We start from the raw sequence: 16433 nt of genomic DNA, 5'->3' as shown, positions 1-16433 counted from the left end.
GACCACCTCCCGAGCCGCTGAGAGGGACGCACACCCCCTGATCCCCCGTGCGCCGAGGCGGGGGTAACGGGTCCGGAGAGGCGCACTTGTGGAGCCGTGCTCCTCGGGTAACGGTCCGGCCCAGACGGCGGGGCTGGGGGGGCTAGCCTTTGCGGACGGGTTCCCCCGCATTTCCTCGGCCCGCTCTGGAAGGGAAGTCGCCGGAGAAGGGGGACGGTGTTTTCCCAAACAGACAGCCGGGGTGCTCCGGGTTTATTCGTCGCTCGGAGGCGCTGATCCCGGCGCCGAGAGTAACGGGTCGGCCCGTCGGTGCCGGCCCTCGGCGAGCCGGTTCTGTTAGAAAGCGGGTCTGGGTGGGAAATAAACGACCGAGCCGGGAGCGAGTGGCGGGTGTAAACTTCGAAGACGCGGGGTGAAGAGAAAGAGAGAAATCGGTCTTCAACTTTTTTTTTTTTGGCTCCACCTAGAATGGGAAGCTGGACGGGGTTGTGGAAAATGTGAATCAGTCTGTGGGGGGAAAAAAATAAAAACGGAACTAGACGAATGAGTGATCGTGGTCTGCAGCTCGCCGCTCCTCGTTGGCCATTTGCAAAAATTATTTCCTCGTCGTTTGGGTTGAGAAGGGGGGGATTGGGGGTGCTCTTCAACCTCCGGCTTTTACAGTGCGCCCCGGTGTCCCGTTATTTCTGTCTGCGAGGGTCAGACCACTCCTGGCTGCTGCTGACACCTGGTTGTTAGTTGTGTTTCCCTGGCTTGAGGCGAATTCAGTTGTGTAACGGCTTCTCAGTACGGGGGTGGAAAAGCTGCTAGCGGAATCGAAACATTCTTTCAGATTCATCCGAGTTTCAGGCTGGAAAATACCTTGTCAGCTACACTGTGCCTGGAGCCGAACGGCGGAAATATCCAGCCTTTTCTCAACCTGCACTGAAATGCTCACGGCTCCCATTGATAAACAGTATGTCAGCGGAATGAGGTTTAGGGAAATGTTTAAACTTTTTTGAACAGCGTTAAAGGGCTGCCGGTAAGAGGAAGGGGTTCCGGTCCGTTTGGACTCACGGCGCTGTATTTTAAACCCCCCCCCGCCCGCCCGCACGGAAGCTGTGGCCGGGGCGCTTGCCCGCCAACCGCGGGTTCGAGTGAGGCGGGAAGACGTTGAGAAACCTCCGCCCGTCGCTGGTTTTTAAACCGTATCGCTCAGCGGAGTGTCCAGGAAAGCGCTGTATCAGTGCGAAGAATTATGATTAAAAACACCCCCCCCCCACCAGCGTGCAGCCCCCCCTGGATGATGCTCCAGTCCTCTCACACACACCAGCTCTCAGTGGGGAGGAGAGCAGAGTGATGAAGCCAGTTCAGAGAGGGGGGTTATTAGGAGGCCATGACTGGTAAAGGCCAGGGAGAAATGTGACCAGGACACTGGGGTAACACCCCTACTCTTCTAGAGAGACGCCCTGGGATTGTTAATGACCACAGAGAGCCAGGACCTCGGTTTTACGTCTCATCCGAAGGAGGATATGAATTTAGGGTAGACAGAGTTAGATCAAGGCCCGGCAGTCTCGGCTGTTTTCTGGGGGAAACACTGATGTCCACTGCCAAGAGATCCAGATTGCCTGCTAACTAACTGTTTGCGCGTGTAAGCGTACAACGCCTTCCCTGATGCGTCATCGTCTCGAGGAGCTGTACAGCAAAATCTTCAAAAAACCTGTCAGAAGGACCACTTTTGGGGGGAGGAGGATTGAGCTCTTGTGATGTGTAAGGCAAGTGTCCTCTGTCCCACTCTGGGGCCCTGCGGGCTTCTGGTAGATGTGTTGTCTCACTCTTCCGCTTCTTCAGGACGGGGTGTGGGCTGGGGGGTTTCCTCAGGTTCACCCCATGTGCGGACAGAGGCCACTGGCCCTGAAGGTGAAAACTCCAGGGGTGCTCTTAGTGGTGGTGGTGGGGGGGACCCCGGGGATTCTCTACCAGAGCGGGATGCGGTTCGTTGCGAAGACGATTTGGTGGCGATGGCTGGGGTGCATGCTGGGAAGGCACCCCCCCCCGAGCGCCGCGTTTCCTGGAGCCCGCAGGATGGGCCAGCGCCTCGTCTCTCTCGCTTGCACAGTAAGAACGCGACGGCAGGGATTCCCCAAAAAACCCTGCCTGTTGGGCCAGGGAATCCCCCCCCACAGCTATTTCAGTAACTGCGTAAAATCCCACCCCACCCTTTCTGCGTTCGTTCGTTCGTAAAACACAAGCGCAGGGTTTTACAGTGCAGCTGGGACCTGGAGAATGAAATTCCCAAACGGCCCTGACATCTGCTGTTTGTTTCTGCCAGAATTGGCGGAATGGCGGTTTTGGCCAGAGACCCAGGTGTGGGCACTGTCCCCCCCCCCCCAGCCCGCAGTGGGGTTCGCTCTGCTCCGTCGGGGGCCGGGGGAGAGCTACTGAAGCAGAGTGGGGGAGCTTCAGGGCCAGCACAGTACAGATATGAGCGTTTCGAAAACGGCCTGGGTTCAGGCGCGGGCTCGGCACCTCACCCTGCAGCTCGGCTGCTGTCGGCACCCGGGGGGGCGTGACGGCGCCGCCCTGTGGCGGAACGGTAGGTTGCGGTCGCTCAGGCACCTGCCCGACCGCGATGGGCCGTCGTTTTTTTCTCTGTGACCCGCTGTTGGTCTGGTATCTATTTAGTGGGGGGCGGGACTGTTGGCTCTAAAGGTTGTTTTTGTGCTGGCACAGTCCTGGTAAAACCCCTCCTGCTTCTCCAGAGCCAGCCCACCCCTAGAGAACGCCAGTTCATCCTCGCCGCCGCTGGGCGGTGGAGTGGAGGTGGTTGCCAAGGGTTTTATCAGCCAACGTTTGCGTAGCAACCAGTGCGACACGAGCCACTGGGGCAGGATGAGTCGCGGTTGTGCGACGACAAGGAGCCAAAGCAGAAGTTCGGGGTGCTGGAGTTGGGCGTCATGGACCGCGGCACGCCGCAGGGCTGCAGGAATGAGCTCCAGTGCGGCGCCCGGCTGGGCACAGACTGGGGGGGAGGGCGGTGACCTCTGTGCCCCTTGACAGGGCGGTGGTCACTGGCCCATCTTTTCAGATCTCTACGGGCCGCGGTCAGTTCGGTTTGTTTCAATATGGCGCCTTTCACAGCAAGGTTGCTCCAAGGCGCTTAACAGTGCAAGTGACCAGACATGGTGTGAATACAGAACAGAAAAGACCGGAAGACAACGGAGGAAAGGAACCCAAAACTCCTTAGTAAGGAGGAAAAAAAACCTTCTAGGGGTCCAAAGTCAACTGGCTGCCCAAGCCCTTTGGGCATGCTAACATGATACAGTTAAAAAAAGGAATAAATGAATCAGGGTATTAATCCATCCAGCCATCATGTCTTTTGTGTGTCAGTACTCCATACAGATCTCTGTAGCCCAGCAAAATCCTCCGAAGCAAAAGCTATATCCATGATGTCCCTCTTTGATCTGTGGCGGTGATGCAGCATCCAACTCAGATGGTCCCCAGCCCGGGCGCCATCCGGACATGTGGGGAGGAGAGTAGGATAGTTCGGTCAGAACAGATGTATCTACCTGGTGGGCCAACACAGAGACACACAATGGCATGGACAGCAGCAGCACCAGCAGCCAGGGTTTTAGCAGGCTATGACGTAAGGTGTGAGCAGGCTGGGCTGAAGTAACAGGTCTTCAGTCTGGATCTGAATACTGAGATTGACGTTAAAACACTTTTTTTTCCCTCCCTGCTGTGTTAAGGCTGCCAGCAGTTCTTATATAAAGTACGAGTGTCCTCCCACTGTTTCCCACCCGAAAGAAGAGTGAGTTATCTGCACAGAGCTCTCCCTTTGAGGCCTGAAGACTCCTGGGTCATATCGTCCAGCAGCCTGGAGTTCTTTTTCTTCGTCGGAAAGCGATGTGCGCGCGCCGGTGTGCAGGAAGGGAGTGAGTTAGCGAGCTTGAGAGTGATCGCTGTATGTAGCGTGGCGGCTGGGCGTGCACCCCTCGTGCACGACGCAGAAACGGAGACGGGGGGGGGCTCGTCTCCCGCTGGGTGTCACGTACACGTTGACGGTGAAACGAGGGGGGGCGGTGCCTGGCGATTCGGAGTCCGCCCCCCCCCCCCCCCGAGCTTGGGAAAGGCGCCAGCAGCTGGAAGGACAAGGACAGCGACTAAGAATAGATGAAGGGGGGAAACACCCCAAGCTTGAGTCGTCTTGCTAGGGAGACGGTTTCTGTAGCTCAGCCTGCTACGACAGAGCTGTCGGGAAAAGCAGTTCAGTTTGCTGCAGTGTCCCCCTGACCGACTCGGAGAACAGGGCCAGAGGGCGTCTTTGATTTCAGATCTGGCACTAAATTTAATCTCCAGAAACTGTACACGGTTTTGTCACATTGTCACTCCAGGGCTATTTATAGGGTCGGGGCGTCTGGGCAGGGCGGTATTTTTGGCAGCTCTTGGGGGGGGGCATTCCGCACCCCAGTCTGTAACCCTGCCTAACTTACACACGCTCCTTTCCTGGCTCTAAAATGAGTCCTGCCCCCACAGGAACGCCTGGAGAAAAAAAAGAGCCAGGGGGTGGGGGCGCCACGGGGCTTCAGGTATTTAGGGCCCGAGTTGGAAAGCGTGCCGAGACCGGAGGGTGATTTTCGGGAAAGTGTGGTCTTTCCCGGAAATGCCTGCTGACGGATCGCCCCGCCCGAGAGAAACCCGAGCTGGGTTTGCAGTGACAGGTGCCCAGCTGGCACAGCGGGAGCTCAGGGCCTCCGGGGCGTCGGCAGGGAGGGGCGTGGCAGAGCGTGATGCCGGGGCGGGGTGTGGCCGTGGTGTGGCCGTGGGCCAAGACACAAGGGGGCCTGCAGTCCCGCCTCTCGATGATGATGATGATGATGATGATGATGCTGCTGCTGCTCTTGGCCTTACGATCCTCATAGCCTCACTGGAACACGATGACGATGACTGGCGCGCTTTTCGAACTGGACACGAGTTGTCCGTGCAAGGCAGCGTGGGTTGGCGGATCCCACTCCAAGCGCCTCCTGACAGCTCTCCCCAGCGCGGGAGCTCGGATGATGCGCCGGGCTGACCAGACAGTTTAATAATAATAATAACTCCTGACACTTATATAGTGCTTTTCTGGACACTCCACTCAGAGCTCTTTACAGGTCATGGGGATCCCCTTCACCCCTCCTCCCCAGTGTGCGGTAGAAAACAGAATCATCAAACACAGCCCTGCAAACAGGGGGCTTGGAGACCAGAGATGGCAGCAGGTCAGTGGAGTCAGAGGGAGGGTGGCGGTGTGTGGTTCTTGTCTTCAGACCTTACAGGGAGAGCTCTGTGCAGATAACTCACTCTTCTTTCGGGTGGGAAACAGTGGGAGGACACTCATACTTTATATAAGAACTGCTGGCAGCCTTATCACAGCAGGGGGAAAAAAAAGTGTCTCTTCTGTTCTGTATGGACAACATGGATGGTCGCTTGCACTGTTAAGCGCCTTGGGGCAACCTTGTTGTGAAAGGCGCTATATAAAGACAACCAGGTCTGAGCTGCTGAGAGAGTCATGGGGTGGGGCGCATCACTGCTTTGTGCTGGACAGACCAGCGTTGTAGCTGTGTGGAATTTGGCTGCAGCTGTTTTTAACAGCAGGATTAAAAAAAAAAAACCCCAGCACGGCGGGCGCTGGAATCAACTAACATCCAAACAAAAGCAGTAATACGCCCAGCTGTGTATACAGAACTCTTACTCAACCCCCCAAATCAGAGTTCGGTTAGCATTAGTGCAAGACGCCGTTTCACTAGTCAGTGAGCTGAGGGAGGACGGCGCCAACTGAGGCCGAGCTCCAGTCCCTCTGAGGAAGGTCAGCAGTTCCCGGCAGGAAGTTCGAACGGTTGTTTATTTCCGGGAGACCTGTGGAGCGGCTCTTCCCTCTTCCCGGAGTCACAGGGCACCGGCCGGACTGATCCCGCTCTGCCGACAGCTGTGGGTCAGCTCTCGGGTCCGCGGGCTGGCGTGAGGGACGGATTCTCAAACGGGCCCGGGTTCCGGAGTGAAATCCGGGGGAGGGTCTCGGGCGGGACGGTGGTCAGCCGGGCGGGGGGGTGGGGTGGTGGGGGCCACTGGGGGCCGTCGCGGGGGGCTGGAGCTCCGTAAGGCTGGGTGAGCCAGGGAGGGATTCAGGCCTGAAGGAAGGCCCCAGAAATAACTCTGGGAGGACGGAGTCATCGATGAGCTCAGAGGCTCTGGAGGAGGGGGGGTGGTCAGCACACTTGCCGTCTTTCTGCAACGAGGTTTCTCTGCAACTGCGGCACAAGGGCTCCCCAGCCCGTACAGGGGTCTGGTTTAGATTACTGCCTCAGCTCCGCGGCCAGCTTCCACCCTCTATTTTTTTCCTCTCCCCTCGCAGACAGTGGAGGAAACTGAAACCGAATTCTCTCCCTTCTCCAAAGCTCCAAAACCAATTCCTGGTTGACGGCGACGGCGCGGCCTGGTTTTTTGGAGGGGGGGGAGAGCAGACGGCTTTATCCTCCCACCCCCTCCCCAGCCCAGAAACCCGTTCTGCCCTCCTTATGTTGGGGACTGGGGGGGTAGGGGGGAGTGAGTCTGTCCTGGGCTGCACAGACAGGAGAGGAGTCTGGGTGTGGAACAGAGGGCTGTCCCCGAGGCACGTCCCCGCTGCCTGCGCTCGGGAGAGAGGAGGGGGGCTGGTCTGCGGGGCCGTCTTCCCCGATTCTCCCCCCCCCCGTCCCCCGTGCAGATGTTGGAGAGCCTCACCCTTTGGCAGTGGCTGTGTTTGTCTGGTTGCTAAGCAACCGCTCTGCTCCCTGAGTCTCGCTGCGGCCAGGGCTCCCAGTTTGCGGCGCTCACACACACACACGCGCGCGCACACACACAGAGGCCCGAAACAAGTGAAAACGGATCCCCAGGCCGACGCAGACGCGCTTCTGCGCCCAGCCGGGCTGCGTGACCTTCCCCTTCTCTTCCGGACCCTCCCGCGCGGGTGCGAACCCCCTGCGGTCTGCGCCCTGCCACGTTGGCCGAGCCAGGTCCCGGCGCGAAACGGCCCTGAGGGGCTGGGTTAGAGTCGCGCTGCGCTCGGAAGCCCGTGGCCCGGTCGCTGTGCGCCTCGCGCTGGTGACTAACGCTGGTAGTCTTCCTCCTCAGCCGGTTTCCAGGACAGGGGGCACAGAGAGAGAGCCATCTGGCTTTGAATTTTCCCAGCTGGGGCCGAAACAGAGTTCACAGTGAGTCAACGGTAACAAAAAATCTCTCGTACAAGGGGGTGGGGGTGGGGTGCGTTCTGGCTGGACGGAAGACGCTGGGAAGGTGCTGTTTTTTTTGTTGTTTTTTAAATGTACCTCTTCCTGTGGTCCGGGCTGGGCGGAGCGAGACGCGAGGCCCTGTGGGCTGTCCGCCTGCCGCTCGTGGGGGTGTAACCACTTCTGCGCCCCCCACTTTCACCGGCAGCCGGCCGAGCTCTAACCCAGGTTGTTTGTTGTTTTGTTTTTTTTTAGCCGTGCTTGCGGAATTCCTCCCGGCGTTCCCAGATTATGGGAAGGGACAGTTTTACGGCCTTCTCCCAGATTGCTTTCATTAAGGCAGGCGCGTTGGGCTCAATAATTCAGCGGGCTGGGCCGTGCCAGTCCAGGATCGGAATGGTTTTGAGAGTTGCCCCCGCCGCTCCTCGCCCATTTCAGAAAGTGGCTGTCCATTATTGATGAGGTTGACGCTGCAGGGTTCCAGGGGGCACCCTGGATATAGGTGGATCGATAAGACTTTATCGATCCCGAAGGGAAGCCGATGCGTTACGGCAGCCCGAGGCGAGCAAAAAAAAAACATCAGGATAGACAAAAAATTTGAATCCGTACAGTAATACAAAATAAATAAATACATAGGCGTGTGCAAAATACGATCATAGTCACTGTAAAAACAATAGAAGATGTGCAAAATGTGCATAGGTTTATACAGATTGAGTGTCCAAAAAGTACAATGCCGTCCACAGACGAGCAAATGAAGGGCCAACAGTCCTAGCTCAGGGCAGCGTTATTGGAGGAAGAACCTGCGGAAACGTTCCCTTGAACACTGTAGTATCTGTGAGTATTAAAGTGGTATTGCTCAGCGGAGGGGTGTTTTAAAGAGCTATCTCTCTCTCCCTTCCCCTGCGTGAGCGTTGAGCCACCCCCGTTCCCAGGTGCCAGCGACGACACCCGCACTTGTCCATCGCATCCTAACACGGGAGGCTCAGTTCCTCACCCTCGGGCCCGTGTGTCCCCCCCGGCGTCCCTCTGCGTGCGTGCTCAGGCCGACACCCCCGCTTTCTGGGGGCGTCCTTGCGGCTATGCCTCCTATCCCAACCCCCTGCCTGGAGGATTCCATCGGGGATCGAAAGAGGGGGCGACGGCGAGACCCGTTAAAAGCCGCGCCCCGACTGCTCACGGCTGTTTTCCTCTGCGGTCTCTCCTCGTGCCGGTTTTACAGACGGTTTGAAAGGCGACGGCGCCCAGCCCAGCCTGGAGGGGGCGCTCCCTTCGTCTGGACTGGGGACGCTGGGATTTTTTCCCGGCTGGTTGGTAGCCTTGTTTCCGAGGTGGCGAAGCCCGCCGCCAGCTACTAATCCAGTTTTATTGGTGGGGTTTTTGCGCCCTCAACACCGCCACTGAAGATCGGCGGAGTTGCAGCCCCGTGCTTTAGAAGCCCTGGGGGCGGCTGAGGCCCTCTGTGGGGCCCCGGGGCCCCCCGTTTCGGAAACGGAAAGAGCTTCTTCGCGACCAGGGGGGCGAGTGGAGGCAGGAGAACAGGCCGCCGGTGATGGGGGGGTTAAGCGAGATCGCAGGGGGAGAGCTGCTCCACACAGACAGTTTTACACCCATCGTGTCTGTTTTGTTTGTTGTCCCGCCAGCCTGCAGGCTGTGTGTGTGTGTGTGTGTGTGTGTGTGTGTGTGTGTGTGTGTGTGTGTGTGTGTGTGTGCTCGCAGGCCTGCAGGAGCTCCTGAGACTAGGACAGGCATGCCTCTGTCGGTTTGGGGGGGCGGGGGTCCCTTGGCTTCCTTTCGAGAGCTCGGCCGCGGTAGGTGGGGGAGAGAGGGGGTCGGCTTCGCTCTTTCCCACGGCACAGAGAACGGGAGACCCCCCGATTGGCTCACGGTAGGGGGGGGGGGAGTGTGGGAAAGGGGGGGCCTCTGGGTCTGTTGTCTCCCGGCTCTTCTGACTGGCCGCAGGTCCTGACCCCAGTCTGACCTCCCTCGACTCCGGACAGGGGAAAGGTCAGCCCCCGTGTCTGGGGGAGGAGGAGGAGGGGGGGGGGTGGTCTGTCCCTCGGGAATGCGGAACAGGGAGAAGGAGGGTCTTCTGTTTCAATCGCCTGAGAGCTGCTTGCCAGTTCTTATTTTTTAAAAACTTATTACCTCTTCAGCCCCTTCAGGAGCCTTCGGAATTGGCCGGGGAGCGCGTGTGCTGTAAGAAACGTTAAATATGAACTGTTCTGCTTGTTGGCGCTTGGATTCCGCGCGGTGTCGTCGAGTGGCTGAAAGCAGGATGAGAGAGAGAGAGAGAGACCAGTTCCAGGGAAGTTCCTGTTTCCTGTTGGACTCTCCCCCTCCCCCTGTTTTCCTGCGGTGGTTTGGGGGGTGCGAGGCGGTCAGGGGCGCTGCCCAGTGGTGGTCTGGTTGTGTGACGGGGGTCTCTGTCTCTCTCCGCAGCTGGCTGGCGGGGTCATCCTCGGAGTGGCCCTATGGCTGCGTCACGACAACGACACCAAGAGCCTGCTGGACCTGAAGCTGGAGGGTGATGAGGCCCCCAACACCTTCTACATCGGTAAGGCGTGCCGTGTGACGTCGGGAACCCCTGGGCTCCCCACGGGCGAGTTCCCACGAATCGTGACGCGAGGCGGCCCTTCCTGCTCACTAGTCCCCGTCATGACTGATGTACTGTGACGTACGAGTGGATAAGTGCAGGTTGTGCAGCAGACATTTCACTGCAGAAATGTCCCAATGTGATCTGCATGCAGAGTTAACAAGTAGTATTTGTCAGCAACACCAGCTCAAAGTCGAGAGCGATGTTTCTATTGGATTAAGTGAGCTGGATTCACAAGCCTGCTTGTTTACACTGTAATAGGGCCTCTTCACCCCCTCTGGAAGTTTTGTTCCCTCGTTCTGACTGGCAGAACATGGCGCGCTGTGCAGACCTGGACATGTATTTGAACTATTTTATGATGTCAACTGGAGGTTTTACAAGTTACTGTGCACATTTTTCTCATATTGCAGTTCGGAAGGCGCTCATCAGTGCTGAATCTTCCCCACCCCCGAAATCTAAAAAGAGCGTTGTGGTTCCCCTTCAACTGAAACGTTGCCACATTGTGTGGTTTTTTTTTTTAAGTCAAGTAACATTGTCAGCTACAGAAGCGCGTTGCGGCCGCTGAGGGGAAAAAAAACTAATCCCTTATCTCGTACTTCTGACAAAGTTCTCTTGTACTTCCGAGATAAGGAATGAGGAACATCTCCACTTGTGGACTTAATTTAAGCAGTGGAACTGATTGCATGTGTAACCGTTCATAACGGAGCCATCATTTCTTTGATCTCTCAATCCCACAAAACCGGTCCTCGTGCTTATAGTGATCCTGTTCAGGTTTGCTAAAAATGGCAAGATTTCATTCGGACTAAAACCCCAGGCGAGAGTAGATCCGTCCACATTCTGCAGCGCCGGACACTGACACGACCATTAATCCCGAGTCCTGGTAAGCTCACGGTAGCTTCTAGATGCGTCCAGTGCACAGCGTAACAGGTCGTACATACACTGAAGGAGTCATTGCTGTCTCGGGATTCCGAGATAAGGGGGCGGATTTATTTTTTTGGTGGCAGCAGTGGTCTTCCGTAGTCATCCAAGCCCAGCCATCCACTGGGAGAAACCGTTCCGGACCGGAAACCTTGTGACCTTGGACAGCAGGAGACCTGATTTTCCTCCCCGGCTGCAGTGCAGCCCCAGCCAGGAGAGTCGTCCTAACCCTGCTGTTAAACACCCCCTCTTCTCGACAGTGCCCGGGGCTCTTCAGTGGCCTCGCAGTCAGCACAGGGGCTCGCTGCCTCAAAGGCAATCCTAGGTACAGCTTGCTTCGAACGAGCAGTCTGTTCTCCTGCCCCCATCCTGGTGCGTTCGCTTTGTCATGTGGATTTCCTATGCCTAGTGCCTAGGACCTATGACATTTTAAGGGCCGACGAAGGAGGGAAACCAACGAAAAACGAGCTGAAGCAACGTGCTTGCGATCGACTCTCGGTGCTCCAAATCAGTAATCCTACGATCTCTAGCGGCTGTTCTAGAAACTCGAAGTATTGAAGTGATGGTCACTTGACTCGCTCCATCAATCACGGGGTTTAGCATTAGAAGAGTTTAATCACGTCAGTCGATGTCATTCAATGGGCGTTTCCCCCTCTTTCTGCACATTGCGGAGTGAAAGTGCCCAGGGCCTACCAACACCTGAATCTGACCCCGGTCATGTGACTAAAAAACCCCGACGTTAAACCAGAGAGTGTGGTCAGGGGGCCGCAATCGGCGAAAAGTCCCCTCGCTTCCCTCTAGCCAGCCGTTGTTAAGCTCAGCAGGGGGGGGCAGGAAGGGCTCATAAGCTGGGGTTTCCTTTGTCTGGAGGATGTGTGCGCAGGGGTTAATGGACAGGGACAGCTGGCAGGATGTCGGCACACAGAGCTCTTCCTGAGACCTGCACAGGGGACGGGCCTGCGCCTCCGAGCGAGGACCCGGCAGTAGGCTTTGCACATACCTCTCTTCAGCTCTTCAGTTGTTTAGCCATGCCCAGATTGTGCCCGTTTGGGGTCAAGTGAAGCCATTTTTAAGAACAGCACCACCCGTCCGCTCTGAGAAATTGTGCCAAACCCTCCCCTGAGACCCTCCCCTGGCTGTTGAAGAAGCTCCACTGACAGCTGACCCGGGCAGTAAAAACTCATTATTCCAGCTTTGCCAGGCGGACTGGGAGCAGCTTGGTGGAAGACTGGGAAATCAGTAGCATGATGGGACCGGTCCTGAAGACCAGTCATTTCTGCTCAGGCGTGGTGACTGGGGATTTTCCAGCCTGCTAGTTGCATTTTGCATCTTCAGAGCTGTTGACAGGCTTGAGCAGCACCAGACCGCAGAGGTGAAAGTAGAGTTAACCACCGTGCCTTATCAGGCTCTGTTAGACTTATAAGATAAACAGTCCGCATAGGAAAACTGAGTTGTGCGTCCTGCCAGCTTTCTCTGGAAGTGGACAGGGGAGGGGTCTGAGCGCTGACGGCTGTGCAGCTGAAGGTCGTAGCTGCTGGCTGGAGCTGAGGCCACCCTTGCTGCACAGGAAAGGACCATCCTGGCTGATCTTGTACAGCTCCCCCGCACACCAGCCTTTAGGGCTCAGGATCTGCCCCTGTGGCTGGAAGGTTGCCAGTTCAAATCCCGCAGCTTGCAAAGGAATCCTACTCCGTTGGGCCCTTGAGCAAGGTCCTTCACCCCAGCTGCTCCAGGGGCGCCGTATTAATGGCTGACCCTGCGCTCTGACCCCCAGGCTTCTCTCCCCGTCTGTGTGTCTCATGGAGAGCAAGACAAATTCCTAATACAAGAAATTGTATCTGGCCAATAAAGTGATCTTATCTTGCCTAGCTGTGGCGGTGTGGCTGCACAGGAAGGGACCATCCTGGCAGATCTTGTACAGCTCCCCCACACACCAGCCTGTCAGGAAGGAGCTTAGCCCCTGCGGTATCTCAGGGGGACATCCAGTCGCTCGGCCTGTGTGTTGGGTTAATGAGTACGAGCCATTGTGGTTGCCAAGTCACCTTTGCTCGGTGCTTGTTTCACAAGGGTTTAGCCTGTAGAGCTGCGATTGTCCTGGATCAAGGCAACAGCACACAGAGGTGGTGGGGAGGAGAGAGGCCTGAATGGCCAGCACGTCAAAACCCTCCATCTACTTTCCCATCCTTAGTCCTCCAAATTATACTGTCCTTCAAAAACTGCTCGTCGGTTTTCCAAGGGATATTTTAAGCCCAGATTCTGCTACGTGTACCACACAGTGAAGATGCCAGAGACCACAGCTGACAGGCCTTCAGACACGTACTCAGCTGTGTGCCGTTGTAGGACTTCCTGCCTGGCGGGCAGCGCTGAGACTCCTGAAGCAGGGCCGCGCTCGGTGTTGCGCCATGCCTCTGCTAACGGCACTCTTTCTGTCTTGGCCGGATGCGAGTGCTTAGGAGCATTTGCCGGATGAATAATGGCAAAGGAGGGAGTGGGACCTCCTCTCCGGCTGCTTTTACTAGACGTGGGAGTAGGGGCGCGGAAGTGACTCCTGGGGGTCAGCCTTGTGGTCGATCTTCAGGTTTGGGGTGCCGTGAGTTCTGGTGCAAACTGTGCCGGGGCTGGAGGGGTAGTTTCTGACCTCGGCTATGCAGGTCACGTCTGTGGCTCGTGTACGAGGCCCAGCTTGTCATGAAATAGATCCCAGCTGTTCTAGGGGTTGTCAGGGCAGCACTAGGAAGGGTTAATCTCAAGCTGGTGTTGAGACAATAGCTGCCAGAGTGTCTCGGGCAAGATGAGTTCCCGTTCCCATTTCCCTCGGCTCCCTCTCATTGTCCACGGTCTTCCTATCACAGGGACAGCTCAGCAGCGTCCTGTGCTGTTTTTCCTTCTGTTCTATTTCTGTCACTGTCTCTTAACCTCTCGTCTTCCTGCCCTCTCACCCTCGTGGAGGAAGGAGTTGTTTTTCTGGACCTCTGTCCCAGGAAAGATCTTTCCTGAAGCAGCAGGGAACTGCACAGTAGGAGACCGACTGATGTGGCGGCCAGCAGCTCTCAGCAGCTCTCAATTCCCTGTGGTCATTAAAACTCTCAGGGTGTTTCTCGAGAAGAGTAGGGGTGTTACCCCAGTGTCCTGGCCAAATTCCCCCCCCTGGCCTTTACCAGTCATGGCCTCCTAATAACCCCCATCTCTGAACTGGCTTCATCACTCTGCTCTCCTCCCCACTGAGAGCTGGTGTGTGTGAGAGGACTGGAGCATCATCCAGGTGGGGCTGCACACTGGTGGGGGTGGAGGGGATCCCCATTACCCGTAAAGAGCTCTGAGTGGAGTGCCCAGGAAAGTGCTATATAAATGTAAGGAGTTATTATTATTATTATTATTATTATTAATAATATCATCATCATCATCATCATCATCATCAATGTGAGGACTGGAAAAGCCACTGAACCCATTTGGAATAGCCTGCCCCCCGATTCCCCCCCCCTGCGCTGCCTCGGCATCTCGCATGCCCATCACGAGCCCCCGCAGACCCCGCCGTGTCACGATGAGGGACGGCATGCCGGAGCCGAGGAGGCCTGCCCGGCCCAAACTGGATCAGGAGTTTCGTCACCGCAGGGCCTCACTTAGAAGAATTGCAATGTGACTCAGTTAGTGCTGACCGGTGGATTGCTCAATCCGTCTGCCTCCGCTGTCCCTGCTACAGAGTCCTGGGGCTTTGTCTGGGCCAGAGCGACTGGGGAATGCGATTCCAGAGAGAGTGTCAGCAATTATTAATGATTATTAAGACCTCTTAGGATAACAGTAATGTGGTCAATAAGTGGAAAAGCCTGTGTATTCACTTGCACCTTCAATTTCTGAGAGAGATGAGGTCCACCGCAACGGCAACGTGCATTTATACCTTGTTGGGATTCCGTATGTACCCCCTCGCCCCCTACAGGACATGTGGTGCATTGCAGTTGGATTCTCAGGTTCCGAAGGTGTGGCGGCTCGTAATGGAAACGCTGACCTGCACGTTAACAGTGCGACAGCTGGAAGGAACGTTTTTTTTTTCTTTTCTCTTCCTCCAAGTCAACAGTGAGAAATTCCAGCTCCTCTGTTGTAATTTGGAAAAACAGAACACTCTGGGGTGTGTTGTGACCACATTTCGCAGGCGTCTGGAGCTGAGAATGCCGGCGCAATTTTGTGTGTTTGTCGGGGGGGGGTGTGGTACCATGTGGTTTTGCGCTGTGTCAGCTGGAAACCTGTGGTGAGAAAGTGATTCCATCCTTTTTGTTTGCCTGTTTGGAGGGCAGCTGCCTGCCTGGAAACTGAGGACTCAAAAACACATTTGCTGGAAGTTTGTTGAATGCAGATGAGAGAAGAGCACCAGGGACCTGGTACTGCAAGTGAGATGAGGCCTGCACAGAGTTTTGGGTGGATTGATACTTGGACTGCTTACAAAACCTTTCCGGCCTGTTTTTTGTCACTCTTATCAAAGCCTCCAGTTCGCCTAATTATCAAGGGTGAAAATCCTATGCTTGGCAGATAGTGACAACCCCTCTAAAATGCATTTGTTCTTCCGAAGTGATGAAAGGGAGCCAGCGTGCAGTTTCGAAATCACTGTGATCACAGTGGCCTTTTTTTCACAGGCTGCTCCACTTGTAGGGGGAGGGAGAGAGAGGCTTGTGTTGCATCTCAAGTCCGAACTGCCCCGTGCTTGTGAGGCTCTCTGCCAGTCAGGCCTGGCACACTCTGTAATAATCCTGAGGTTATTGAACAACTCCCAGGGACCGGGCACGAGCCATCACTAATAGCTGTAAATCGCTCCCTGGAAAATGTCGGTAATAAATCCAGGCAGCTCTTCGGAAAGAGTGGAGCAGCCAGTCGTTCAATTAACTCTGTCCTCATCGCCCGGCCGCGGGGAGGGGGAGGGAAACTGATACACCAGCCCCTGCGCGTGACCAGAGCTCTGCCGCTGAGAGATCGATAAGGTGAGGGATGGGTGCATGGGCCGAAAAAGGGTGAAAAATGAAACAAAAAGTCAAATGCGAGGTGTACCAGGACCTCCAGGCTGGGGGTACCCTATTTAACGGGGTCCAGCCTGGGGTGACAAAACGGAACTGCTGGCACAGCGGCGACTGGACTGAGCCCGTTTGTCGGGGTCCAGTCTGGTAGAGCAGGGCGCGGCAGGCAGCAACGCCACAAAAACATGGTGTGAGAGAGTGTGTCTTCCCCAGTGAAAATCCGTGATGGGACAGGCAAAAAGTAAAAGAACACCTTACGTGGGTGCAACCCCCTCTGGGACTCTCGGTGTAAAAACTCCCCCTTCCACACCCCCGGAAAATCCCCATTGCGGGGGGTGTCCGGTGATAGGACCTGCCCAGCTGGGGCTCATCTAGAAGCCGGTACTACAGAGACCAGGGCGCGGCAGGCAGCAACGCCACAAAAACGTGGTGTGAGAGAGTGTGTGTGTGTGTGAGAGAGTGTGTATGGGTCTTCCCTAGTGAAAATCCGTGATGGGACAGGCAAAAAGTAAAAGAACACCTTACGTGGGTGCAACCCCCTCTGGGGCTGTCGGTGTAAAAACTCCCCCTTGCGGGGTTAGTCCCTGCTGGTCCCATTGCGGGGGGTGTCCGGTGTGCCTTTATAGGACCTGCCCAGCTGGGGCTCATCCTCTAGAAGCCGGAATAGCTGGGACTACAGAGACCAGGGTTCTGCCTCCATGC

The 16433-nt window shown here is 56.2% G+C and overlaps 1 protein-coding gene across 1 annotated transcript in view; it reads left to right on the top strand.

The window, feature by feature from the left end:
* The window catches only part of LOC148645766 (CD81 protein-like), a 34425-nt gene that overhangs the window by 614 nt on the left and 17378 nt on the right, over positions 1–16433 (top strand). The window contains exon 2 of the mRNA XM_088611565.1: positions 9660–9774. Within this exon, the coding sequence (XP_088467691.1) occupies positions 9660–9774 (115 nt within the window). The remainder of the gene's footprint in view (positions 1–9659; positions 9775–16433) is intronic.

The sequence above is a fragment of the Lepisosteus platostomus genome, chromosome 18, assembly GCF_059453375.1.
Source record: "Lepisosteus platostomus isolate fLepPlt1 chromosome 18, fLepPlt1.hap1, whole genome shotgun sequence".
Classification (NCBI taxonomy): Eukaryota; Metazoa; Chordata; class Actinopteri; order Semionotiformes; family Lepisosteidae; genus Lepisosteus; species Lepisosteus platostomus.
The sequence above is the reverse complement of the archived record's forward strand: the minus strand, read 5'-3'. Positions and strand labels throughout refer to the sequence as shown.